General features: G+C 38.2%; 1 protein-coding gene across 2 annotated transcripts in view; it reads right to left on the reverse strand.

Moving 5' to 3' along the window:
• LOC139959902 (axin-1-like) overlaps positions 1–27,211 on the reverse strand; it is a 35,564-nt gene that overhangs the window by 4,438 nt on the left and 3,915 nt on the right. For both annotated transcript variants that reach the window (XM_071957825.1, XM_071957826.1), the window contains exons 2-10: positions 24,666–25,895; positions 20,531–20,686; positions 16,119–16,221; positions 15,631–15,768; positions 14,552–15,159; positions 14,189–14,296; positions 13,739–13,972; positions 11,051–11,179; positions 10,095–10,304 (exon numbers count right to left, since the gene is read on the reverse strand). In XM_071957825.1, coding sequence (XP_071813926.1) covers positions 10,095–10,304; positions 11,051–11,179; positions 13,739–13,972; positions 14,189–14,296; positions 14,552–15,159; positions 15,631–15,768; positions 16,119–16,221; positions 20,531–20,686; positions 24,666–25,498 — 2,519 coding nt within the window. In that variant the 5' untranslated portion in view covers positions 25,499–25,895. The remainder of the gene's footprint in view (positions 1–10,094; positions 10,305–11,050; positions 11,180–13,738; positions 13,973–14,188; positions 14,297–14,551; positions 15,160–15,630; positions 15,769–16,118; positions 16,222–20,530; positions 20,687–24,665; positions 25,896–27,211) is intronic.

Below are 27,211 nucleotides of genomic sequence, written 5' to 3' on the forward strand. Positions count from 1 at the left end.
AAAAAACCGAGTCAAAATCCTGACATGTGTACAATTCTGTGGTGATCCCAAGTTGTTTTCAAACTTGAGTGACCTTTTCAAATGGCATCCTTTATTTCCCTAATTGCAACTAGGCTTTCATTTAAACTTATCAAATTTAAAGGAATAAAAAAGCTTTTGTATCTGTCCTATAAACCTCATTTTTTTTTATGCCGTCATGCTTTCTGTGAAGAAGGAAGCATTTTCTTTAACTCAAATTGAAAAGAACAAGAGATTGAACGATTAACCTAAAAAAGTATAAATATACTGTAGGTCTTTTTCTGGATTTGATGATTTAGGCAATTATTGCCTACCCACAACATTGCGTTACCATAGCAACTGCCAACTTTCTTTGGTGCATAATTCTCACTTGTATCAAAAGCCAGATAAGCCAGTCGCCAGAATTTCTCAGAAACTACAAGCAGCTCAACGCATGCATAAAAACATTGCAAATTAACACTCCAATAAACTTGTACGTCATACCTCGCTTAAAACAAGAACCATCCACAAATCGCCATTCAGGAGAATCTGGCCAAAGAACGAACGGAATTGAAACAAAAGTTGAACCTTACACACCAAGCACATAAATAAATCGCTCTCACATGAGAGCACAAAATGGCCGTTCCTAATATCGCTCAGAAAATGTCTTCGATGTTATTCAAATTAATATCACGAAAGCTGATTCGGAATTTACGGCCACTAGGGTGCTGATGAAGCTAGGGAAACGAGGCCGATGCTTTTCCGACAATTCCGGTAAGCTTCCAAAACCAGATCGCTGAGGGAGATTAAGTCAACATCTGTCCCCTACGGGCAAGACTTGTTCAAGGTGCATAAATTATGCAAACTTCCTTTTTTTTTTTAATACCTTCTGGGTGAAAATAACATTTGAGTGTCTAAACTACCACACACATATATACCACAGATCTATGATGCTTGAAAGTGATAACAGCAATGGAATTTGTAATCTTTTTCATGCAATCTGGAGTGCAAGTTTTAGCCTAATATATTGAATATTTTCAGGAAAATACAAAACCAAAGTCACGGCTAAGTTATCGAGAGCATTTATTGTTTTAATTAAAATAACAGTGACAAAAAAATGGCAACACAAAACTGGTAATTTTTCTCCCATTGTACCTGTGCATATTTTCTGAAAAATTTAAGCTATATACATAAACGATGATATTTTGGGAACAAACTCTTGACTGCCAATTCCATAATATCCCCTTCCCCCAGTGTTTTAATCTTTGGGTTCACAAATTTTAGAAAATATGTGAAGCTGTGCAAACACACTTATACAAGAATAAACTAACTTACATTTTCTCTCCAGCTTCATTACAGCCAGGCTACAGGGCAATACTTGTAACTGAGTGATCCAAATGCACAAAAATAATGGAATTGGTTGAGGTAGGGGAGAATCAGCAATGGGGTAGGGGAGAATCTGAATGGGGTAATGGGAGGATTCAAATGGGGTAAGGGAGGAAAGGGTAGGGGAAAGAGGGTATTAAACAATTTTCCAACATATAAAAATGAACAAACTGCTGATAGTTTCCACACACTGACAACAATTTTTCTCCATGACCAATTCTTGCTGAATTTTACAATGGCTAGCCGATTGATGCAAAATAGCTGAGAGATATGGAAAAGGTTCTGGAAATAAACAATGTTTCTTCACGCTGTTTACAATTTTTCTCCTCAGTACTTAGTTCACAGAATTTGTTTTTTTTTTGGTTATGCTTTCTCCTTTTTTACTTTCCTTCCTTTTTCTATGATATATATTTTTTTTTGGAAGTAAACTCCACAGGACTCCAGGCATATTTTGTGGCTGAGGCTTCACCCTCAAGCCCCAAGGCCACTTCTAAGAAACATAATCTCCCAAGAACCCCTGCAGGGGGAAGAAAACCTCTCCTTAACCAAAAAAAAAAAAAATTACAAAAAAATTGGGGACCTTGGAGTCGGTGACCTCAGTAGAGTACACTTGACATCCTCCAGAATTAATTGCTGCTGGATCTTTTCACCATCCGGATCTTAAAATAACTCCGAGAAGAAATAATAATAAACTGATGGAGAGTGCAGGAGTGAGCTGTTACCTTACGTCTACTGCGACGAAGAAACAACAACGACCCAGGGCTTTGATTTAGCTGGAGCGTGCACCTTAAATGGCTTCGATGATTGTAGCCCCTACGTGAAAAGTGCTTAGGGTTTGGTGTCGCCATCAACTTATGCATGCAGCTGTCATAAATATCCAAAACCATGTCTGGTTTGGCTTAATTTACAAAATTTAAATGTTTCCTGTGAACATATATTTATGCATCCAGTAGAAAGGGTTGTACCCGTGATATCAAGTAATGACAACATGAAACCCCCGATGCTGAAAATGGACAACAAGTTTCTCCCTACATATTGGGGCAGGTGTCCAGCACTGAGACCTCTTTCAGGTAACCTAATGATGAGCACTGGCAGTGTTTTGCTTCTCCTTTGAAAACTAATCATGTCACCATATTTCTTTGACAGATCAAATGGGAGTCACCACATCCTCGGGAAGGGGTTCACCCCTCCCCCTATGAATACACTTTTGGAAAACTACAGAGGATTACATATCAAATGTTGCCATATTTACAGCTTTATACACCAGTTTTGTACATGATAAAATTTCCTAACATTTTCATTCTGTTTTAGGCAATTTAAGGTGAATATCATGTTTTCCAAAATGGTGACATTTAATGATGCAGATTGCATGTGAAGCTCTTCTGAGTCTTTGTATCGTAAGAATAGCGGTATTTGAACATCACAAAGACCTTTAGAAAATCGGGACTCTTTAGTTATGCCGACAACGGGACGATATCATTTCCTAACAAAAGGGTGAGAATCCAACAAAAATTTAGGGGGAAGTACTGTATATGCTAACCTATTTTGAACCCATTGTTATGTCATGATCATATGATAAACAATTGGAATTAATTTGTAGAACTTGTTATGTCAAAGAATTGCTGTACATTGATCCGTCTGGTAAAATGAAAGAAAAAATATCCACACTTGGACAAGTTTTGGAATTTAACTGCAGCTAGTTGTTGTGTTAGTTTTGGTAAGTTTTTCTACAAAATTTTTCTGGATACTTTAAATCCTAGGACGAGGCAGTTCGACAATGTTACTTCGAGTCAACATTCAAATTTCAATGAATAAAGGGAAAAAGTCAAACTCATTTGAAAAATTTTGACTCGCTTTTTAGCATGTTGAATTTTTACTAACTAAAGAAGAAAGATTAACTGGGTGATGAACTTATTTGGACAATTAACTAAAAAATTGAATCTTTTATTATACTCTATATATATATATGTTTAAGGTGCATATGATGTCATAGTCCATTGTGAGTGCCCTAGTTTGAACACCGGGATATTATTTCATTTGCTCTGAAAGACACTGTTGACCGATGACCAATGCCCAAAACATGCTGTGCTTTAGCAAAAACGAAACAGACTTGACTACAGCTGTCAACAGCTATTTTAGCCATTCCTATAAATGTGATTATTGAGAACATTCTACCTCTATTGGCCCTTATATTACACTGAATATCAGGCCTTTGCCACAACCACCCACGACACAAACAAACCAACTGAAAATTTACTGTGGAACCCTCTGTACTAAACTATGCCTGTGTTTAATACACAGCATCGGCCAGGCCGCTGACTCAAGAGTGACCATGTACTGAAAATGAAATTGGTTTGTATTCATTTTTTTGAATGGATGACGACCGGCAGACTACAGAAATTCACACAAAGGGTAAATAGGCGGCAGAGATAAAAGAGAAAACCCCCGCAGGCCTGACCTTGTCTTTCTCAAAGTAAAGAGTTTTGCTGTTCACTGTATAGGGTTTGCACACTGCATTATAGCAGTGATGTGTAGTACAGGCTAAACGTGGAACAACGAACCACAGTAACTACACAATTGGCCTACATTTAGTCATTTACAGTCGGGATTTTGAATAGAAAAGGAAAATGCATGGGACATATAGCCAAAGAATGAAGAATCTATCGCTACGGTGATGTAATAGTAACTCTGTCTGTCTGTTTATGTTGGAATACTGGATCGCTCACTGTTCAAGTGTTAATGTCGTCCAATATAGCCTTCCATATTCTAAAAAAGTCTTAAAATACAGTCAACCAGTACTCAAACTTTTAACTATTCTTCTCATGTTTAGTTGTCTTCCTTTTTTTTAATTTTTTTTTTAGCATTTTCACACTGACACCACCAGCAGTTTTATTTAATGAAACTTTTTGTTTGTAGCATTTTTAGCTTAATTACTAGTTTCTGCATTAAGGTCTGGAATTTCACCAAAGTCTACCATGTATTACTCAAGACAAGGTGTAAAAGGCTGAAACTAAGACAGTCTCTCCTAGATGTCTTTTCTCTGAAATGAAGGGTTTACTCAGTAAGCTATTGATGACATTTGATTCTATCCTAGTTTTATGCAAATTAAGCATGCAAATAACTTGAGTGGTAATAGAAAGACATTAAAATGGCTTCAGTTAATCACAGTCCTGGTTCTACATAATCCTCATAGCTGTCTCGAAAATCTAAGAGTAAACGATACCACTCTGATAAAAAATTAGTGAAGTGAAATACTCTCTATCAATACACAAAATGAGGATGAATAAAGAAATGTCTCACTGCCAACCTCAACCCCCCCCCCTCCCAAAAAAAAAATAACATCCATTAAATACTATTCAGACAGTTACATGAAAAAGAATATGTAATCAACATTTTTACCAAATTAATTCAACATGGCTAACCTTCAAAACCTGTCCTAATTCTGACAAATGACATACTGAAGGCAATATGGCAAGCAGGAGTGAACAAAGTGATCTGTCTTTCCTTGGCATTTAACAGAGACCTTAGCGAAGAAATATGAGGTAGAAAACGAGTACAGGGGTAATGACCAGATGTACCAAATGGTGCAGCGACACGCTCACCACCATCCGCCCAGCATCAAAAGAGAAACACAGTCGACAATAAAAAATACCACTCCGAAGGAAGACTTTACATACTTAACCAACCCCCCCCCCCCAAAAAAAAAAAAAACTTCAGCTGGTAGTAACTTTACACCATAAACTTCAAGTAGGGTGATCTTTCACTCAGGTGGAAAAGCAATCAAGTGTTTCCTACTAGACCAACCATCAGCTTTTATATTCCCAAAAGAGAAATAAGGACCAGATATATTTCCCCTTATAAAATAGAAGGCATTTGCAGTCTGTCTTGGGCATAGAGCGGAAATTGAATTAAAGAGGATCACTCAATGCCGAGATAATCGAGAGGCTTCACTCTTGTCTTGAAGCACCCCCCCCCTCCCGTCTTTGTGATATTGTTGATGGGGTGAGGGGCGTAGGGCGTAGGGAGAGTGGGATTAAATTATCGGGTAGTTTGTGTAGTATCTTCTAATCTAAAAGGCTGGGTTTTGATTCGCTAAAAGATTCTCTCCGCAATGAATCTTGAAAGACAACATCAACAACTTGCAAGAGTCATTCAAATTTTAGTGACACAACAAAGCAAAACATTTCAAAGTTATCAGTATAGCCACAAAATATGCTAGAAATACAAACAATGGTCACCCATGTCCAAAACTGCCACAACAATTTCTTGTTACTTTCTTACAGCAACCTCAACAATTTCTTGTCTAATTGAACAATTTTCAATATCTGAAAATAACTCCAAGGGTCAGGTCATTACGAAAAGTACTTTTGACACACTTTCTTTCAAATTTACACCGGGCGCTAGCATTCTGGACCAGGTTTGATGACCTTTGCACCCAAATGCTTTTCTTGTTCACAGAGCTGTTTAACCTTATCATTCCTTTGATCGACTTTATTTTATAATCAACATTAAAATGTGTAAGCCCAAAACCCAAACTAAAGTCAACTTTTATTAATACTGTATTCTATCAAAACTAGGACATTACACTCCCTTAACCGCCCAAAACAGCGCAAGAGAGATAACAAGGTACAATTTACTGTCCACTTCTCCCCATGGGTTATAAATTGTTGCTAAGATGGGAAGAAATATAACAATACCTCCCCCCCCCCAAAAAAAAAGACACAAAAACAAATCTGGAACACGGATACCACATTCTCAGTTGTGAATTAATTATGGGTTCAGGTTAGCCAGTATATTGACCACTGCCTTGTGCCCTAATTCCCCTTATTGAGGAGGGCATTGACACTTTGGCCCGAGGAGTGGTACTAAAAAATGACCAAATTCCTATCATATTACAACAATCAAACAAGATACTTTTGTTCAAACAAAACAAACAGTACGGTGATCAACAAGGATCATTATGCTGTGTGTCTAACCAACTGTTTGTTTCGCAAACAGAAAATTATTTAATACAGAGACTTATTTTGGGGGGAGACCATTTTTAAGTCAATTAAGTGACCTATTTTCTGATATTTTCCTTTATTTACATTGACCGGATTGACTTGAATCAAAAAGAGCACGTTTGGTTCGGGAGGTGAAATCACCAAGAATTTGAAATTAAATGTCACATCCATTTACGTGACATATATCAATTTATCATTATTTAGAATTTACAATCAATCACTTCAAATCAAACACCAAAAATCTACGTAAGCCTATTTTTGACGAACGCCAAGCAAATAACTTGCCGAGATAGGGGTTATCTAGTATGTTCTAAGTGGACCACTCTCAAACTTAAAAAGTAAATTCATTTTTAAATAATAAAGGATTGTTATATTTTTATACTACGATTATGCCATTTCAGTTGTTTTCTATATTGTCCTATACAACTTAAAACTTTGTTGGCTCTGACACGTATCCATAAGCACTTGCAAAGAGCTGTGTGAATTAATTTCCTATGCCCAATGTCACTCACATCAGTGTCTCCACACCCCAGAATTTACAAATCTGTAAAGAGCTCTCACACTCCAATATGCTTTCTCATATAACCCAAACCACCCCATACCTCTGTAAATTCCTATATATCCCCTTATATTTACATTTTTACATCTTTCCAATATCATTGAACTTTGAAATTTTTATGTGGTGTCATTCTGCTCAGATCTGTGAGTGTTCCCATACTTACATAACATGTGTACTCATATACATAACATATATATACCATAGCAGTTTTTGTTTTCTTGAGCTGTATGTGTATATCCATACTCCACACCCTGTCACATCACTGCTTCCATTCCCATAACACTCACACCTACATGTGACTGCCCACATCTGTATGGAATCCCATGCTAGCCATATCAACATATACCATCTAACCAATATATAACACAAAATCTGTTATGTGGTCCTATACCCGGCTGCAATATTACTTTCCATACAATGGTACATTTCGCATCCAATACGTGCAGTTCCCACTGTGACTTGCAGTCGTTTTTTCATCTTCTTTAAGAAGTTCTCCACAGAGCTCTCTGTGATAATCCCTACCCTTAAACACTCACTTGCTGTGAGCGATTCACTCCGGTCAACTGTTTTGACAAGGCAGCCAGGTCTCAACTAGAGTCAACATAAGGTTATACCATTATCCTGCTTACACCCCTCCAGCCAACACGAACAGCAACCAGATGTTATCATAGCTTTTCTTTCCTTCCAACGAAACAAAATTCCCAGAGCACAGTCTCTTATTTTGGGGGGAAGGCTTTGTAAAGGTTCTCATAATCAGATGCTACCTCATTTTGTGCCCTTCTTTCAAAAAATTGTTCTTGCTCTCTCTCCTTTACTTTGGTAACTACGGTAGTAGAAACCATGGATACAGTTTTTAAATGATTGCCCGTAGCTGGTTGTTTGGCTGTTAGGATAGACCAGTGTGTGAGGTTCACTGACCTAGTGAAAGAGTGCTTACACCCCCTATTATGACACCAAAGATGGGAAACGGCCCGACAGGTAATTCATCACTTGGGTTCAAACAACTGTGATCAAATCGTGACAACAGAAATGCAGAATGGCAGGGCAAAGCAAAACAGAAGAAAGAAAGAAATCGTGAAATTTTCGCCTTAGCAGTTTCAAACCTGATCGATGTCCTCACAATAGAATAATGTTTAAAGGGATATAACTCACCAAAGTGATATTATGAGCACTAATATATATATATATATATACAATTTCAATTATCTATATTTACATACATGTATTCTGCTCTGGAATCACCAACCTTTTTCACCACATGCCATCTTTTTGTGTGAATTTTTGAATTGGTATGATTTGGCCTTAAGAAAGCTCCATACACTTGGCAATGTTCTGAAGTGATATCACATTTAGTGGCATTCTCTCTCAGAGGCACACATAGCATTGACCAAACCAAACAGGGATAGGCCATATTAATTCAAGTTAAAACCGATGATCCAAAATCAACGAAAATCTGTGATGGATATTACAATTATTTCGGCTACATAATTATTCCCTTATTCACGTTGGGTCTAGAAGGGTTTAATGGTTGCATTTTCCTCTTTCCAATTTTTCTCAAAACACCAGAACTCTGACACAAATGAATGATACATAGTGTCCTTCGTGTTAGATCTTACGAAAATATGCAAAACTGGTCTGCCGTTTGGAATTTCGCTAGTGAAACCCTTGCAGATAGCTTTAAAGATAATAATATCAGGGATCATATTCCTCATTAATATAATCATAAGGGTTGGCAGTTATGGAGGATTAATTTCTCTTTCATGTTTAAAGTTGCTCAACAAAAACACAAGATGCCTTTCTCGGATCTCAGTCCCCCAACCTGTCAGTCTAAGCTGGCAAAAGGGATTTGACATACTAGACAAAGAAGGTGAAAATATTAAAAAAAGGATTTTGTGGTGGCTGGAGTTGATTGCAAAGTAAAATACTGACAACAATTTTCTGTACCTTTCGGCAGAAAAGCCCATCTTCATAGCATTTGGTATCGCAAAGTTATGAATTTTCACATTTTGTAATATTTTGAAAATGCATCTGGCAACAAGCAGAATGGATGATGATCTCATCAGGGCACTTCAGCTTTATATATAACAAATAGTTGAAGATTTAGTTTTCGCTTTGCTATGACCAATTTGTGTAACATATACATCCAAACAGCTTTCTCACACATGGCTACATGACTGACTGAAACTACTACTGACCCAACAGAAGAAAAAAAACCCAAAAATCTACAACCTATGACCATGGACAATTCTCAAGTTCTTTGTTTTTACAGAAACATGAATGACTCAAAGACCAATGGGACATCTTTCTTCAATCATACTATTACTTTCTATGTAACACCTGCAAGACACATGTTTTTGGTTTAAACCAACAGGATTGCTTCATCACTTTAAAACTTTCCCTTCTGACATCAATAAGACAATTTCTGTGGGAGTTAAAAACCTTGGCATAACCATGCCAGATCCTTTATTATGATCAGGATTAAAAAATAGAAGAAAGAAACATACTCCCGCTATCAAAACAGTTTTTAAACTTTTCTATCTGCATTCCACATATATGATATGATTGAGTGGAATTTTTTTCCCATCTGGTAAGATTCTGAAGAAAGTGCCAAACAGTCTCAATGACTGGTAGAACAAAGAGAGTAGTCACCAAGTCTTGCCAAAGACTCCACACATGCCCTAATCAAATACAGTGGAGCTTGGGGTACCCAGACACACCGACGGCAGAGGTGGTCGGGATATGAAAACAATAACATTGGATAAATGCAAAAATTTCCTATATATATATATATATATATATACACATACATATATATATATATATATACATACACACATACATATATATATATATATATATACATACATATAGATTAGTGTACTTTGCTCGTTTGATGTATTCTTTCTTTTCCAAATGCGAAACGCAGTACCATAAAAAGTGCCGTGGAACTTACTCCACTATGTATTGGGCCATTTTGTGATGTAGCCGTTTGGGGCATGTACATCAAAACTATTGATCATACACTCTTAAAACTATACAACACTGGTATGGGATATCTAATCTGATTTTCTGGGATGCTTATAATCCATGAGCTCCATAATCCGGGCATTATTTCATGACCGTGCACGTCAAAGAACTGTGTGACTCACCTGTATGTTCCCCTCTTGTTGATGAGAGTTTTAAACTGGCGGAGGGTGATCTTCTTTCCGGGGAGAGTCGTCCTATATGGAATGGGGTCGGGGCTTAGGAAATATGCCACGGTGGTGACGTCCTTTTCACTGGTAGTGGTGGCAGCATTGCCTCCTGCGCCGCCTCCTTGCCGGCCCGACGATGAAGATGAGGCGGAAGATGACTTTTTCCTGCAAGAGTAAAAATTAAAAAAATATGAAAATATGTTTTTGCCAATGAGCACAGTTTTGTTAGCACTGCAGCTTTAATAACTTACAAAGTCAATAATTGTGACATTTTTAAACCGACTGCAGTGCTTTTTTTCTATTCCGAGTATACTATGTATTCCAATTGCTTTACTCTAGCTCTGGGATGAATTTTTGCAGTATTTTGTCTCATGCCAAATGGCTCACCAGATGTGGCAACATTCTGAAGGATACCTCCCTGTTCAATCGGATGATGATAACTGATACACACATATCTGAATGTTACAATATGTGTGTAAAGTGATACGTAGATGTTGACTCTAAAAGGTCCCACTGTACAAGATTGATGAAACTTCAGAGCATCATAGGTAGCATTTTTAGCGAGCCCCTTCTTGCCTGCCAAATGACCAAAGGGCTCGCAAAATATGATGTTCTGAGAGATCAGTGCGGGCGTAGAAAGATTCGTTAAATGTGATTTATGTGGTTTGTTATGTAAGCAATATTTGACAGCAGCAACGAATACATACATTTACACAATTGATTAAACGATGGACACATCTTTCCCTACAATGTGATGTCTTGGGAGCCACTTGGCTATCTATTGTTTTACATATCGCAGCAGCTAATCTTTTGAAGTCGAGTTTAAGTAAAGTAGATTATTTATCTGGCATTATGCAGGCATATTCTAGCTTCACAATACCACACTGCTCTATATATATCTGTATCCTTACCCTGCTTTTCCGAGAGTGTGATCGTCCTCTGTGGATGAGGACACCATTTTGTTGCTTTGCCCTGATCGCGTCAGCGTTGACGAGCCGCTGGTAGACGGTCCTCTATCCTTCTTACTGGAAGTATTGGAACTGTAATATAATCAAACAAAATCAAAACCATCAAAATCATTACCGGCTATTCTACAGGCACAGCAGCATTAACTCTTGAAGATTAATATAATCAAACACATCAAAACCAGATATTCTACACGTACGCAGCAGCATCGATACGAAGATTAATATAATCAGACAAAATCAAAGCCATCAAACCAGCTATTCTACAGGTACCCAGCAGCATAAACCCAAAGATAAATATAATCAAACAAAATCGTTAACAGCTATTCTACAGGTACGCAGCAGTATAAACCCGAAGATCAATATTATCAAACAAAATCGTTATGAGCTACTTTACACGTACAGAGCAGCATAAACCCAATCATATTTTTTTATTCAGACAGGTCGTCCTCCTGTGATCAGACACTTCAACAAGTCAAACCCTTCTCCAGTTTGTTGGACTTTTTTCCTTGTCCCAACCACAACTAAAAAAGATTTTTTTTCTTGTATCTTTGCTTAAGGGGATCTTTTTAAGCAAGCAGTCAGCTACCATTCCTGATGACCCCTTTTCACCATTTACTAAATTTAGAAGGTCGTCATGGAAACATGACAGTACAAACCTCTGTGGGATTGCTCTTGTTGTTTATCATTTTCAATGAATTGTGTTTTTTTATGACAATCCTGTTGGGAATTTAAAACCATTTTGTGCAGGATGCCATGGCATAGCATAAATATCTATATCAAGGGATTGACTTCCCCTAGAAAGCAATAAATTGAAACCAGAAATTGCCAATTTCTTTAACGCTGTTTTTCGAAACTATATAACACCTCAAGTTTCCACCTCATTTTCTGTATAACTATATATTCACTTCAATTCTGGTCATTTGTTTTTTTTCCATTATCAATACCATCAAAATTACAAAGTTCAGTGATTTTTGTTTCAATACAGATCTTCAAAAACAAAATACATTCTGTATTTTTCCTTATTCTCAGATCACCTTTACTGAGTGAATGAAGTTCCACTTAAAGTCTGCAGTCCATAGTATGGGAATGCAGTGTTAAAAAATTTTGCCTTTTTTTTTTTTTCTCTTTTCTCCCTCAGATCAACCCAAAATGCCCCTCTAGTAACGAGTGTGTGAGAGTAACTCTATCCGCTGAATAAATATCAATCTTGATATTTTCATTGAAATTACACTTTTTCTTTTCCATCTTTTAAATCTTCTCAAAGACTCTGATTTTACTTCCAAGCCCTTTTCATACACCTGTATTGAAAATTTGAAAACTTGCTCGGGGCCATTTTCCAAAAATCGACCGCGAGCTCGATGCAGCTATTTCACCCTGAAACACCCTCTCACAGACATCAACATACGTTTACAAAATGTGAGGCAAACAGTCCACCAAAAAAAAAAAAAAATAGGGGAGAAAAAAGATAAATGACAAAAAAAAAGAGTAAAAAAAAAGGCACCGGAAATGGAGAGAATTAAAGACCTCAAAACTTGCTTGGAGCAATCGACTTTGAAGAGTGTGTTTGGCTGTGGCCACTTCAACCACACAAATTTAAAATATGTCCATATGATGGCAGCAACATCAACAATAATGTATGCCGATATACTCGGATGTTATTGTAACCCATGGTTTTTACTGCCGGGCTCGGCACAGTGAGAGGTGATGCCTCTAACAGAGGTCTTTCACTCCTGGTAACCTGGATTGTGAAAGGTTTTTTCTTTCTAAACAGTGGGTTGTCTTGATATGCTCACATAATAATCTCTCGGCTCCTCCCTTAGAATGTCATGTCTTTTGATATCAACCTAAGGTAACCCAATATATTAACTTATATATTTATATAAATATACATGTATATATATAAGTGTTTGCACGGGGTATCCAGGTTTTCCCATTGACTTAGTGTGGTGTTCGGCTACCATGTGGTCGAAGATAACAGAAATAACGAAAGTATTCCATGGATATCTTATAATTTCAGGATTCGGGTAATAAATTGGGAACCGGGTAGTATCGCGTCGGGTGGGTACCCGGATACCCGGTGCAAACACTATTATATACACACACACATATGAAATAATCGTTCCGAGCGAAAAATGGTTAACATTCCGAGTTTTTATAGAAACCGTCTAAACTAAGAAAGATGAAATCCTCTTGACAAACTTTAAAGTATATATTCACAACACAAAGCAACGTCTTGTTCAGTTTATAAATTTTTAAAAGAGAGAAGGATTGAGTAGGAGTTGCATATGATCTAACTAAAGAGACCATGACCACCACACTTGGGGTTAAGTTTAATAACACAAATACAGAACAGCTAAAGAAAAAAAACAACATAGTTTGGTAGATTTAGTCCATCAGGGCAGACGGGTAGAACAGTACCTTACTCAATTATATAATCAAAACGCACGCTTTGCCTCCACCATACAATAAAATTCTTCCCTACCATGTATATATAAGCCAAGAGAACGCAGGCAGGCAAGAAGGAACGTAATACTAGGTCGGTCTCCCTCCTGTGCGTACCATATTAATGGTACAATATATGCTTTCACAACTATATTATGATCTTTTCACTGTTTTTTTTAAGACACTCACCTAGATTTCTGTTTACTGCTGATATCTATTCTCCTCCTGGCCTCCTCGAGGACTACTCTCGGCTCGGGTGGCTGCATCAGGGGCATGGAGGTATCTTGCATGAATGGTTGGTTGGGGATGTGTCCTACCTTGTACGATGAGACGTAACCCCCGTAATTGAAATTAACATGGGTTCTTTCCTGAGATGATACGCTGCTCCTACCCGTTGAGTGACCGCCTGTCTTTCTTTGCAGACTGAAAATAAAGAGCAAATAACGTCGAATGGAATAACTTAAAGATTGTTTTTATTTTACTCATTTACTGCACAGAAATGATATCAAATGATGTAAGGATCTGTAAGATTTCCCAAGTACTTGGAGGTTCGGAGGTTAATTGAGAAATGAAAGGCAGCACGGTTGCGATTCGATTGCTTTAGATGACAACGAACGGAAACCATTAAAGATGGCTTACCTTGACGTATGAGAGTCTTGAGAGCTGCTACGATGACTTCGCTTGTGGCTGTTAGATTTACTGTTTGATGTCGAGTGGTGGAGCCAATCTTCAATCCGTTTGTGGGGACTATGTGGAGTGAGGAAAAAAATAAAATAAAATGCCAACATATTGCTACAGGAAAAGTCGTAACTCCTTGTGCAAATCTAGTCAAAAATAGAAACACTAGGAAGATGCAAAAGTTTTACATTTCAAAGCTACCAGTTTAGGTTCTTTGGCACTGCATCCATTAAAACTAGGTACATGATATACCCTGTAACACACACAAAGACGGCAGAAAAAATGATTGAACAATCGAGGGTAAAGAAGAGTAGATCTACATACTTGACTTCACTGTCCGAGGGCAGAGAAGGAGGGCCTTCGTAGATACCGCTATCAGTCGTCTTGGTGGTGGAGGACACGTCGGATTTTTTGCTGGATCTCCTGTTCTTGTGTTTGGAAGGTTCCACGACGACTTTCTCCGAAGAGTAAGGGCTGCTATCCACGGGGTAATATCTTGCATAGTGGATATGTTGTTGCATAGCCTCCTGTTGACTGGACGACATACGGACTTTACTGTGCGAGTGCTTGTAGTGGTGGTGGTGGTGAACTTTGGCGGTATCCACGGCGATCTCGGTCAGATGGAAACCCGTCTCTCTGTTCTTCTGACGCAGTTGACCCTTGTGCGAGTTCCTGCCGTGGGGTAAGGTCTGAGGTAGTACCGATGAGTTTGTGATCTGCGAAAGTTTGGCTGGTAAAGCGTGATCGGGCGACCGTGACCGGGATCTGGACGAGCGGCCGCTGGGGCTCTGCTTGGCAGAGTCATCGAACACCCTGTGTAAGTGGTCGTCCAGAATACTGTTGGGGTCCTCTTCGGTTAGACCGGGGATAAACGGTTCTGATTCTTTGGTCGTCAAAGGGACAGCAGACTTGATTAAGTCCATGTCTTCTTCCTAAAGTACAGAAATGATAAAAACAATCCCTTTAAGTTTAGGTCAAATATAATTTAAAATATATATATTATAGTACCTGAACATGGGTAGGGAAAAGGGGGGGGGGAAGAATTATGCATTAGAAAACAATGGTTTCATGTTTCAAAGTTGTAGCAGAGAGTTTCTCTGTGAATCACTAAATTCATTTTGTTGGGTAGGTTGATGGAGATGGGAGTTTAAGAGAGGAGGAAGATTATCAAACACAAACTAACACTGATGTCATGATTGAAACAAACCCATTGACTTCATCTTCTGGCAGATGCCAAAATCCACCTGTCGTCATAGGTTGTAAAACATTCTCGACGTGTGTGAGAGAGATATTTTTTGCTTTGAAAATGTCGTCAAGGGCTTAAATCACTTCAGGATAAAGGAAAGGGTCCTTAATAACGCTGGCAGTTTCCAAAACCACATTTGACCTCTGAAAAGACTTACCTCAACTTTTCGGAGCCTGGCGTTTAATTTATCCTCCTGAATCTGTTTATTCTCCAAAACTTTTAATTTCTCGATTAAAACTTTGGCAAAATCGTTCGGGGCGTGAGGAATATGATCTCTCGGAGGCCGATGCATGAGCTAGACGGGAGCGAAGGAAAAAAGAGAACAAAAAAACTTGATAAAAAGAGGAGAGCAGGTCACATGTATGGAAAAAACCTGATTCGATCGATCAACCAATGAAACGCACATGCCATCAAGAGTCACTTAAAGAATATCTGGCTTGACATTTTAAATGGAACCTGGTGTGGATAATGTTGAATTTTCTGTGATTTTATACCATCTACGATTCGTGTAACTAGTTAAATCGTCTCTGCTACGTTTCCATGAAATTACAGGGTCTGACAATATATGGGAAAATGCTTCTACGCACACATGTATGAAGAGATGCACTGTATCAAGAGGTCTGTAACTGGTGGACTATAACTTACAGGGATCTCCGGAAACGTATTCAATCGACCATTCTGTTGCATGTTATTGCGAATGACCTGGTTCATCTTCTTCTTGTGAGTTTTCCTCGTTGAAAAGCCATCTCTGCGATAAACAAGAAGCAAAAACATCCCACTTAATATATATGTAGATATATGATCGCATAGAGGCTATAACTGTAGCAATGTAGCATCATGAAGTTGTATTTTGAAAGGTTTCACAGATTAAAACTCTACAGGAAATGACCTTCCACATACACTACAAATCATTCACTTCTTAAATGCAACAGGGTGCATCCACATACAATGTTTGTGATCCATTCAAGCTTGCCTTTGTGAGATGTACTGAGTTTAAAATTGTGGCATCACACATACAAACATACGTACATACATACATGCATCATACACATAATACACAAGTTAAAAACAAGAACTACAAAGGAGTAGATCATTTTTTTTTTAGATATATCACTGAATTCTGGTGATCTTAACTTGACGTAAGCAAAAGACAAATTTCCCCGCTTTTGTGTAAACTCAACCATGAAGAAATTTTTATGTCAATATTGCCATTGGAGACTTTATTTACAATCAGTTTACTTGAAACTAGACAAAAGGTTTGCTTAACTATTTTTGTATCAATTTAACCGCTTCTTTCTTGTACCCTTAGCTGTTTATTTTCACTGTTTCAAAACTCTCTAACTATATAGTGTTTTACGATCTGATGATAACGGACCGTAACCAATCTATCCAACTTTAACCAAAAAATGCAAATTTTAAGCAAGAAGAAAAGAAAAGAAAAGAAACACCCAAATTGACAGTGGAAAAATACTTCTTTTCATTCTGCCGAATCCACCGATCGTAAGCGCGCGCCAACAATGGCGAGTCTCTTAACAATAGCACCTCAAAGGGAGGCCGACAGCAAAATTAAGGTCAGTTCCAATTGATAAAAATTATCCAAGCCTGCCAAGGATTTAGCTGGTTGCACTGAGCCAATGAGATTCTCTTATTACCCACAGCTGATGCCAAAAAAAAAGAAATAAAAGAAATGCCCTTTTTCAGGTTTGTAAGAATTACGAGCAGATCAAAGGAAATCTCTCTGATAATTCGTTGCCAGCTCTGATAAAAGAAAAGAAATTTCAGTCCGATGAACAAAGGCCACATTGCTGCTTTGAGGGGAATTGGGAATAAACAAATTTATTTATTCCGGAAAAAGAGACACAGATGGGAAACACCTAGGCAAAACATGTATATACATGGCCAAGAGAGAACGAGCTATTCCATTCGTTGCAGAGGTGTGCACACACATAGTTATTATGTTCAGATTGTTACTCTTGTTAAGGACACAAAGTGGGGGATTATTATTTATGTTATACTTGTTCCTTTCACCACTCGACGTTTAAATCTCATCGAGAGAGAGATTTAAGAGAGTTGAGAGAGCGACAGTGCTGCATATAATTTACAACAATTCAAACAGGGAAGCCATCAAACCATGCACAACCATGCAGAATCTGAGCTCATTAATTCCAATAATAAATCCCCCCCCCCCCCTCTGCTGGAAGAGGGGTAAAACGCTGTAGAAGAGGATCACTAGAGTTAAGGGTGAATCAATTACTGTACATCATGACTTTTGTACTATTCCACAAAAAAGACATTCAGTTGAGGGAGGAAAAGATTAAGAAGAAAAAAAATGGAAAAAAAAAGAAAGTGACAGTGTTTGAGACACGGAGAAGTACTTTGAGTTGTTTCTTCCCCCCCCCCCCTTCTTCTTTGATTTTCTACAAAAAAACATTTTAATCACGTATAAGGGATCTGTTTAAAAGCGAAGAAATGAATTTACTAGAATACAATGTTTTTGAGGGGTTTTTTGCCTTCCTTTTCTTTCTATGTCAAGTTTAAGTCTCAATGAATATTTTAAAATGGTGCATATGGGAAAACAGCTGAATGATGGTAACCCAAAGTGTGGCATGAATTGAATACACATGAAGCGACCAATGTATCCCATAGGGTAAGACAACAGTTCCTCAGAAAAAGGTATTTTTAGATAGGTCACTTATGTGAGACAGAAAGAGAGAAAGAAAGGAAGGATAGTAACACCTTAAAAAGCACAGTATCCTATTAAACCAAGCACCTGTTCCAAACTAAGGCACTCGCCCTTACATGGATGGCTGCTTTATATATACAATCAAAGTACTATGTTGTGATTGGTGTCAAAATGGTTTCCATGACAACAAGTGTATTAGATCAACATGCACAAAGAATGCACTAATTGTACTTCAATTTGGGGGTTTCAAGCCAAAAATTACCAAATTATATAATTTTTTTTTCAATTTCTGTCAAGAGTGATATAACTGAATAGTGTACAACATTGTTATGCACTTTTCAATGCATTTTAATGATGAAGACAATTCACGGGGTATGTGCGGTCAAATGAACTTCCATTTTACTAGTTGAGTTATCGCGGACCCAAACAAGTGTCACTGACGCACCATGACACACACGCTTAATGACCACATAGGTTCCTTCGTTTCCAGCATGGAACCAAATACACAAACCCTCATGACGTCTTGAGCATAATTATCTCACCATACTTACAGGGCGGCCTAAGTCTCACTGACCGGTATTTTCAGTATTAATCGACAGATTTATTTCCATTATCAGCTAATGCAATGTTCTTTTACATTTTTACAACCTACATCATGTAATTATATAATGGTCCTAATTATATTTACATTCACTAGCACAGTCCAATAACTTGGAAGATTAAATAAAAAAAATCAACTTTAATATGTGTCAGCAATTACCTGAAGATACTGGGAGATGTGGAGGAGAATTTCAATGACCAATCTGACCTTTGACCTCATCTCCACTCAACATGCCAGGAGGGTTATCAAAACTGGTCTTAGGGTTAATTCAATACTTGAAGCCTAGTCCATACCAGCCAACCAGGGATTCAAACAGTGGCTCAACAAAATATATGGCTTTTAAGTTACTATACTAGAATGTAACCCCTAAAACCTGTCTGCCTATTGTACAGTATTATACAAAATGTTTGTCACACAATACTAAGTGTATCCATGATCATACTGAAGCCCCCCCCTTCCCCCTTCCCCCTATCAATGTTCTCCACTCATGTAATACTACACTGGAGGACTTAGAGAGTACTGTGCCTTTGACTAAATTTGAGTCATGTTTTTAGCTGAATGTTTCGTAAATGTTGAAGAATTTAACTATGTGCTTGCAAGCTGCTTTGTACAAGTATAATTATATATGTACTAAATTTCAATAATGACATGTAGAGCAGTTAATGTACGCTTCAAGATACAAACAGTCTGCATAGTACAGTGTACAACATGTATATATTTTAGCTCTCTCCCTATAAAAAATACATGTGCAATCAGCAGGTACAATTATACAAGCACCCCTAGTTTAAGATTCTAAGAAATCCAGCATTAAGTTAATTGTTGCTCATCAGGCAATATGCTCAACATTGCTGGTACCGCATCGCGGACTGCGTTACTTGGTTACGGTATTTACCTCTCGTGGCATTACCGCGGGATGAATTTTTAAAATGTGGAGGAATTTCCATCGCAGCGATTGTGGGTTTTGCAAGGGTATCACTATGCCAATACTGGGAGTCATAGTATCTTAGCCCTGAATAAATACTTAGGGTTTGAACACTCCAGGATTAGAGCTATTAAGGAGCACTGCTATCTGGTTGTTAAAGAGTTAAGAAGTTTTATTTGCAGTGAACTAACTTCATGAAAAGCATTTTCAGTCATTTCAAGTGGTAACTTTGCATACATGTACTGTATATATACAGAAAATATTGCATCATTAAAGCCAAACAAAGCCCAGCAGGATAACACCTAGAGAGCTAGTTAGCTAGGTGTCTTGAAATTCAACAAACAGAGAGCTGGACAAAAGCGAGATTAAAACATACCTGAAGGAAAACATAGTGACCTTTCTTCATCACTGAGATTGAAAACGTTAAGTGTAAAACAACATTGACCAAAGTACAATACATGTACTGTAAGTATACACATATGTCGACTGATTCTGGTGCAAAAATGTGGTTTTGGCTGCAGCCTTGAATCAGACATGTACGCACCAAAGCATGTTCTCCTATAGTTCTACTACACTGACACACCAGTTTCAAACGGCCTGCAGAAGCTCATAATTGAGGTTTTTTTAAGGTAATTATTTGGGTTTTTTAGTTTTTTTAGTCACCAAGCAGTCAATACGACTCTAGATGGGGTGTGCCATTTGGCACCTCAGATGAAACCATAACCTATCACAACTGAGAGGGGAGGGGATGGGTTACTTCGGTTTCCCGAACCCGGAATGCTGGTACCACACAGGTAAGGAAGCAGGATCGAGAGAGGAGTGTATTATTTAGGATGATGATAAATACTTACACGCTGGAATCGGTCAGTGACATAGTATCGTCTGAGATGGCATCGCTGGAGAGACTCTGTAGTTCCGAGTCGTTGGTCGAAGCAGCGGGTGCAAAGCCAGCATAGATGGGGTGATACGGACTGGCACGTGACCTAGCACTTCCCCTGAGAAATTGCCTGTGAAATATGAAAGTCATTCAGAGGAACGCGATTTAGTATGACTGCTAACACGCAAATCTGAAATCAATTGGATAATATTCCATACACGTGTTAGATAATTATGACATGTAAGATACAATGAACAGTGTCTTGAATGGTGAGTATCGACAGTGCATACATGTTAACACAGGTCTGTTGCATATTGAAAATGTTTTAACAATTTTACATCGCTCTATTAAAAGGATTTTTTTTTTCTGGGGTGGGCATGGGGGAGGGGGGGGGCATACCAATTAATTGATAAATATGTTAATATATACAGTTTGTGGGACCTTAGGTAGCGGTACCCTCCAAGCAAAATCAAAACTAAACTTAAAAAAAAATCAAAAACCAGTTTATCCATAAACCAAACCAGTTGATTTGAACAATATCAACAAGCCATGAAGAAATGAAATTCCAGAATGACATATCTGCATTAGCTCTCCATCACATTTACTGTATGTTATTATAACCACGCAGGGGTTAAATCAGCTTACCCTGTATGTAGTAAACATGATTCAGCAATGCAACACCAAACCTGCGGTATGTTACTCTAAATTGACAACTACTTAGATAACCATCTTAAATATTTCCTTCACAAAAAAAAAAAAAAGGTCAATGAGTCAGTAAACTAATCTGCCATTTGGTGCTTAACATAGTCTCACCCAGACACTTTCCTCATAATTGAATTATAATTAACTGCATACAAAAGGCAAACTGTCAAATTTCAAATTTTTTGTTTGGACTGATACTTAAACCATTATTTTAAAGTTAATATTTAATACGAACTTTATTATTTTGGTATCATACTAGTGGAGTGGGGCATCAATCAAAATCACCTAAGGAAGCTGCTTTTAATTGGTTTACCAGCTGAATACTGCTAAAATACGGAGCACTATTTTGTCTGTTTACAACAGCCGGGTTGAACTCAACTCAGCACGGAAGCCATGTATATGTACTATACTGCAGGTTGCATTGCAATACCAATACAGATAAGCAATACAATTTTTGACTATGTAGAGAACCATTAATGGTCAGCACAGCGCCTGTACAGTATGTCCCTATTGCCCACTGAAATGTACCGTCCTCTTTTTACCCTCCCCTTCCCCTTCGGGCCCTCCCCTCCCCCTCCCCAGAATTTTTTTTAAATGACTTTTGAAAAGTTTCCATAAAAAATGTTTTACCTTTTTAGGCTTTTATATAAATTTATCAATCCATGTAGTATTACTGACTTGAACTGACTGGACTTCAACTTCAACATTGGGAATACATTGTTTACGAGGGGAGACTGAGTAATCAAGTTTGGATTACATCACTTTGACCGATAGGCCAGGCTACGAAAGTATTGTACACACGATGATGATCAGCAGCAGTGTCCAACAGCCGCCCGCAATAGTCCACGGCAGGAATGACACAGGTCTAAACTGTAGGGATGTGAAAACAATCCCTGCTGAGCATATGTGTGGTCGAGACACGCAGAATGCATGACTCCAAGTTCAATACGGGTGGAGAGGTTTTCTTCTTTTTTTTTTACCGTTGAAGAAGAATCTGATAGAGGTTTCACCTTGGCGGACTGCTGGGAATCTAACAGCCAGACTCCTCTAAACACAATGAAGTCGCTCTGGTGTGAAAATTAGTAATCATAAAAATATTTCCTCGGTAATTTGTAGCTTGGGAGGAAGTCGAGTATGCTAGTACTGCACGGTCCTGTTTTTTTTTTCTTCTCACAGTACACCAAAGTCACTATTTAACTTGATCATGCTAAATTCCACAAGTTTGCCAAATTTACAGCATTTAATTTTGTACAATTTAATTATATATTGACACCACATCTTTTTTTTTTATCTTATCTGGTTTAGTGCATGTTCTATATTTAGCCAAATTCTTAAAAAAAGTACAGATGCCAGGGAACTATTTTCCAACCAGTTCCTACTTTTCTCTACTTTCAATTCTCAGCATGTCATCAAAGAGCCAAAAAAAAATATATATTTGAACTTCATATTCCTGAGGGGAGGGAGATGTTATAAATCAGTACTTATTTCTTGGCAAAGATAAGACCTTATGTACATTGAAAGAGCTTTCAGAGTTTGGTTGGAAATTCTTCTAATTAAACCTAGACCATGCAATTGCTACTAAAGATGATTGAAACATTGCAAAGAGATGCCCGGCCTACCATTTGACACCAAATGAAAGAAACAGAGAAAGTCATTAAATTTTTTTTATTCGATCCTCAACAATCAAGTGGCCATCATTTTTCGTATTTAAAGTTTTTACAGGACTATGCATTTATTATAATTAGTTAATTACTTCACTCGTTGAAAGGGAAACTCTAATGACTGACATGGGTACACTGTTTATATGTGATTGCAATAAACAGAATAGCATACAGAATCACTTCAAAATCAATGGCCAAGAAAGAGTCTGGTAACGACTGTGATTAGTGATTAGTGACTTCAAGGCTCACACTGAATTTAAACTATTCATAAGGTTTAGTATTTCTACGAAAGCCCCCCAAAATGTGACAGAATACTGAGAATAGGCCGATTAAATCCTACCATGTTACTGCACAATTTGTTTCAGTACTGAAATGACACACAGACACAGTATAGTAAAATTACACACACAGCACATCATACAGCATATTACATATGTATACTGTATTACTAGTAAGTCCTTGATGATACCAGTCATTAAACCAGTGGCCAGCCTGCTCTGGTCCATAAAATTCTACCTCACAAACAAGTTCTGAAAGGAAGAGCTACTAGCATATTATATATATACACAGCTAGCATTGGCTGCTATAGATTAGAGCTTGATACACAACAGTGGAGCAATAAAACCTTTCTCAAGTTGAATTTTATCACCTTGTGGTTATCCAAGATAGCAGCACTAGCTAAGGAATATATGAGATTATGAGTGGCCACAAATTGTTGTAGGTAATAAAATCTTTGCTATGAAAGGAGACCATGTGTGAGGGGTGAGTTAAATTAAAACGTTACTACAATGCAATGGTACCTTGGGTGCATTGCTAGGGGTATTGCAAGGGTATTACTAGTCCAGAGTTTACAGACTTTGGCATAGCCACAATTGGTGGAGATATCAATGAGGGAATAATCCCGATGGACTGTACAGTGCACTGTAGATTTCTGTCAATGAGGCTTCTTTCCAACACTTGGACACTTGATATCAAGGCACTTACAAGCACTATTTTTTGAAGGGTGAAACGTATCCTGTTCTTTAAAAGTAGCTGGTTGTACGTCACTTCATACTTCTGTGCAGTAGGTCCGTAACCAAATTCCTCTTGCCGATAACATTTCACTAGTACTATTCCAGCTACTGTACAGTACATATAGTACAGTACTTTATTACTCCCTCAAACAAGTAAAGTCGGACATAAATTTGAACGGATAACAAGTATGTACTGGTCTTTCAAACCTGATGTTCATTTACATTTTAAATAATGTAATCCTGCAATCCAGAGATGACTTTGCCACGGCACAATAGTACTTAACTGTCTTAACATAAACTCAATGAATGTAATTGGTTACAGTATACAGAACATTTAACCAGCACTGTAACTGTAACTTTAGTATTTAATCTTGGTATTTTCAGGGGCCATTTAATCAGTCTGATTTACATTTCAGAATAAATTTTTCAAAATAATTTTTGAAAACAAAAGTCCTGTCAACACTGATAAGATTCAAAATGCTGTACAGGCTGGAACAAATTAACCACTATAAAAGACTAGTGCTACTCTAACAGTACAGTAAGCTTCCCTGTGATTGGTTGCAATTGTAGAATGAAAGTGGGCAGGTGTCCCTTGTCAACCACTGCACTGTACATACCCATCAATGCCGACGAACGTGATTCACAAAACTGCATAACCGACGCATTTGGGCAAAAAATGACAACTTCAAATTGTAGGAGGAAAAACCAAGAAGTTAGAACCAAAACGACTTACCCTTCTTTTTTGTTTCCAACCTTTGACCTTTGACATCTGGTAGCCAGCAGCATTTCCTGTGTGAGAGGTAAGGGTTGTGAGGGGTCCTTCCTCTTTAGAGGGACATCAATGAGTTCTGAGTCCTCGTGTAGGGTTGGCAGGTACCCCTGAGGTAAATGTGACCCGCTTGAACTGGTACTCTCCGTCGAGTCCGGGCTGATGCCCCCGTTGCTCACATATTGCACGTATAAATCTGATTTGAGGAACATGGGGTACGACGTTTCCCTTATGCATCGTTCAACCTCCTGTTGGGCACTGTCAAACAGGCCGGGGCTAATTGCCGAGTTTCGTATGGCCTCTGCGACCTTTGTCCTTACAATAGGTGAGACGTCCACACTAGCCTCACCGTTCAGTTTGACAAATTTTCTGTGAATTATTTTGGCTAACTCCGTCCTTTCATTGTTCGGCCTATCCTTCTTATAGCCTTCCACGGCGAAATAAAATAAAAGCGTATTCTGTTGGTTCTCCTGAGTCACAAATTTACCAAAGAGGGCAGCACCGTCCGAGTCGGACAGGAGGGAGTGCAGGCTCTCCCCCCATTTTGTGTACGGCGGGGTCACCGAGTCCGATCCCTCCGGCTCACAGTCCCGCTCCTCCTTCACACTGGTGCACATTGACGCCATCTTGAGGCTCAGAGTTTGCCGTATTTTGCCATCGTTACTCGCCGCCTCGCTGGGCCTACAAGAGTCACTGACGGCCCCCGGGACCGGCGGCCGTTCGCTGATTGGAAGAATTTTATTAATATTCAAGCCTGAGACTGGGTCCTCAATATTATTACACACATCCGAGCTCATGGCTGAAGGATGTTACACTCCTGCCGTGTCTAAAAATAGACTACGGCAGACCATTAGCTTGAATGGAATCGACTTCCCCTTTTCAGCCTTCTATCTAACACAGGCTTTTGGTGGTATGCATTACGCCATGGGTTCGACCCAAAATGGTTTCAAAAATTTAATCAACTTGGCGACAGAATTTTCAGAATATTTATAAATTATGATAATTGCTATGGATCATATTTTAAATCACAGGAATTATCTTCATATTTCGGGCATTTCTAGGACAGTCCTTCTGGCCATTTTCTTTTTTCCTTTTTTTTCCCCCTTTTTGTCCACTGGTTCACGACGACAAAAACCCTCTTTATCCGAGGATGCCAAGAGAAAAAAAAAAGGTCTTCTTCACAGCACTGTGCACCTAGAGAAACACAAACAAAGGAGAAAGCCAGTTAATGTGTAATTTCCATACCCCACTTGAATGTAGCACTGATAACCCAGAGGGGTGTTACATAACACCCATCATACAATTCCAACCACAGTACTTGATAATTGTATGCATTGGCTAGTCCAGCACAATAGAGCCTGTTGGTGTGGTTTAGTGTGCACACTGCATACATTCAATAGCCTGAACAGTGAGAGAGAGAGCCAAGCTGTAATCTCCTGGCTCTGGTATGCTTTACAGTAAAGCTTGCATGGTCCTATCAATACTCCTCACACATGCATGCACTCAGTACAAAAGCTTATGAACAGCTCCCATTGTACTGCCAGTGTGGGCAAAAACCAGGAGAAAAGGCAATTAGGTATATTACCCTGCCTTTAATAGAGATGTTGTTTGGTATTTGAGGCTAGTGGAAATGTTTGGGTCACAAAATCTGGTATTAATGTACAGTTAGGCAGAAAACAAGTTTTTTGTTGTTGTGGGAATTAGGCAGCAGAGAGGAGATTAGGAATTAATATGACAAGCTTATAAAATGGTATTGTTGTCCATAGAAAACTTAATGATGACTTTCTAGGAATCTTGTGCAGCATTTCTAGATAGAAACACAAGTAATACTAATTAGGGAATTTGAATTCAGACTGTTTTTTTTTTTAAGTTCAGAAGGGGGGAGAAGTCACAATATCTCAGAGACTAAAGTATAATACTGACTTTCTATTATAAAAAATTGTCAGAAAGAGAATTTTTACATTTTACATTAAAAGGTTCCTCCCCCTCTACTTTATAAGCTCAAAATGAAAACAGAGACAGTTGTTCAAGCCTTACACACTGTATAAACTTTGCCGTTTGACACAAGTTCTTCATTTCGCTGGCCATTGTAAGTTGTAACAAGCGGAAGAATCATACAAGAATGGACAATAACACTATATATACTGTACATGTATATTGGTGTGGATAAATTTGATGGTCAAAATATCCTTGATGCAAGTTATCCTGGCCTCTAAGGAGAAATACAGTAACAGTTTTGTCATACACTTAAAAGAGTATGTTAACTTTCCAGTTAAAGAAGGGATTCCATTATCTCAGACGTTTCAGATCTCCACCAACACAGTCTGTCAGTCTACACAGACCCTTCCACAGACTGTCACCCAAAACAGTGTTGGCCAACGACAGTCAAGTCAGGTGATGCCAAAGAGGACATCGTTTGTAATACCGTTGCTTTGAGTTTCCCCTTTTGAAATAAACCTCACTTTATTTGCTAAAACTTTTGAACAATCAAATTATCAATTTACTTCTAT

This window comes from Apostichopus japonicus, chromosome 19 (assembly GCF_037975245.1).
Source record: "Apostichopus japonicus isolate 1M-3 chromosome 19, ASM3797524v1, whole genome shotgun sequence".
In the NCBI taxonomy this organism is placed as follows: Eukaryota; Metazoa; Echinodermata; class Holothuroidea; order Aspidochirotida; family Stichopodidae; genus Apostichopus; species Apostichopus japonicus.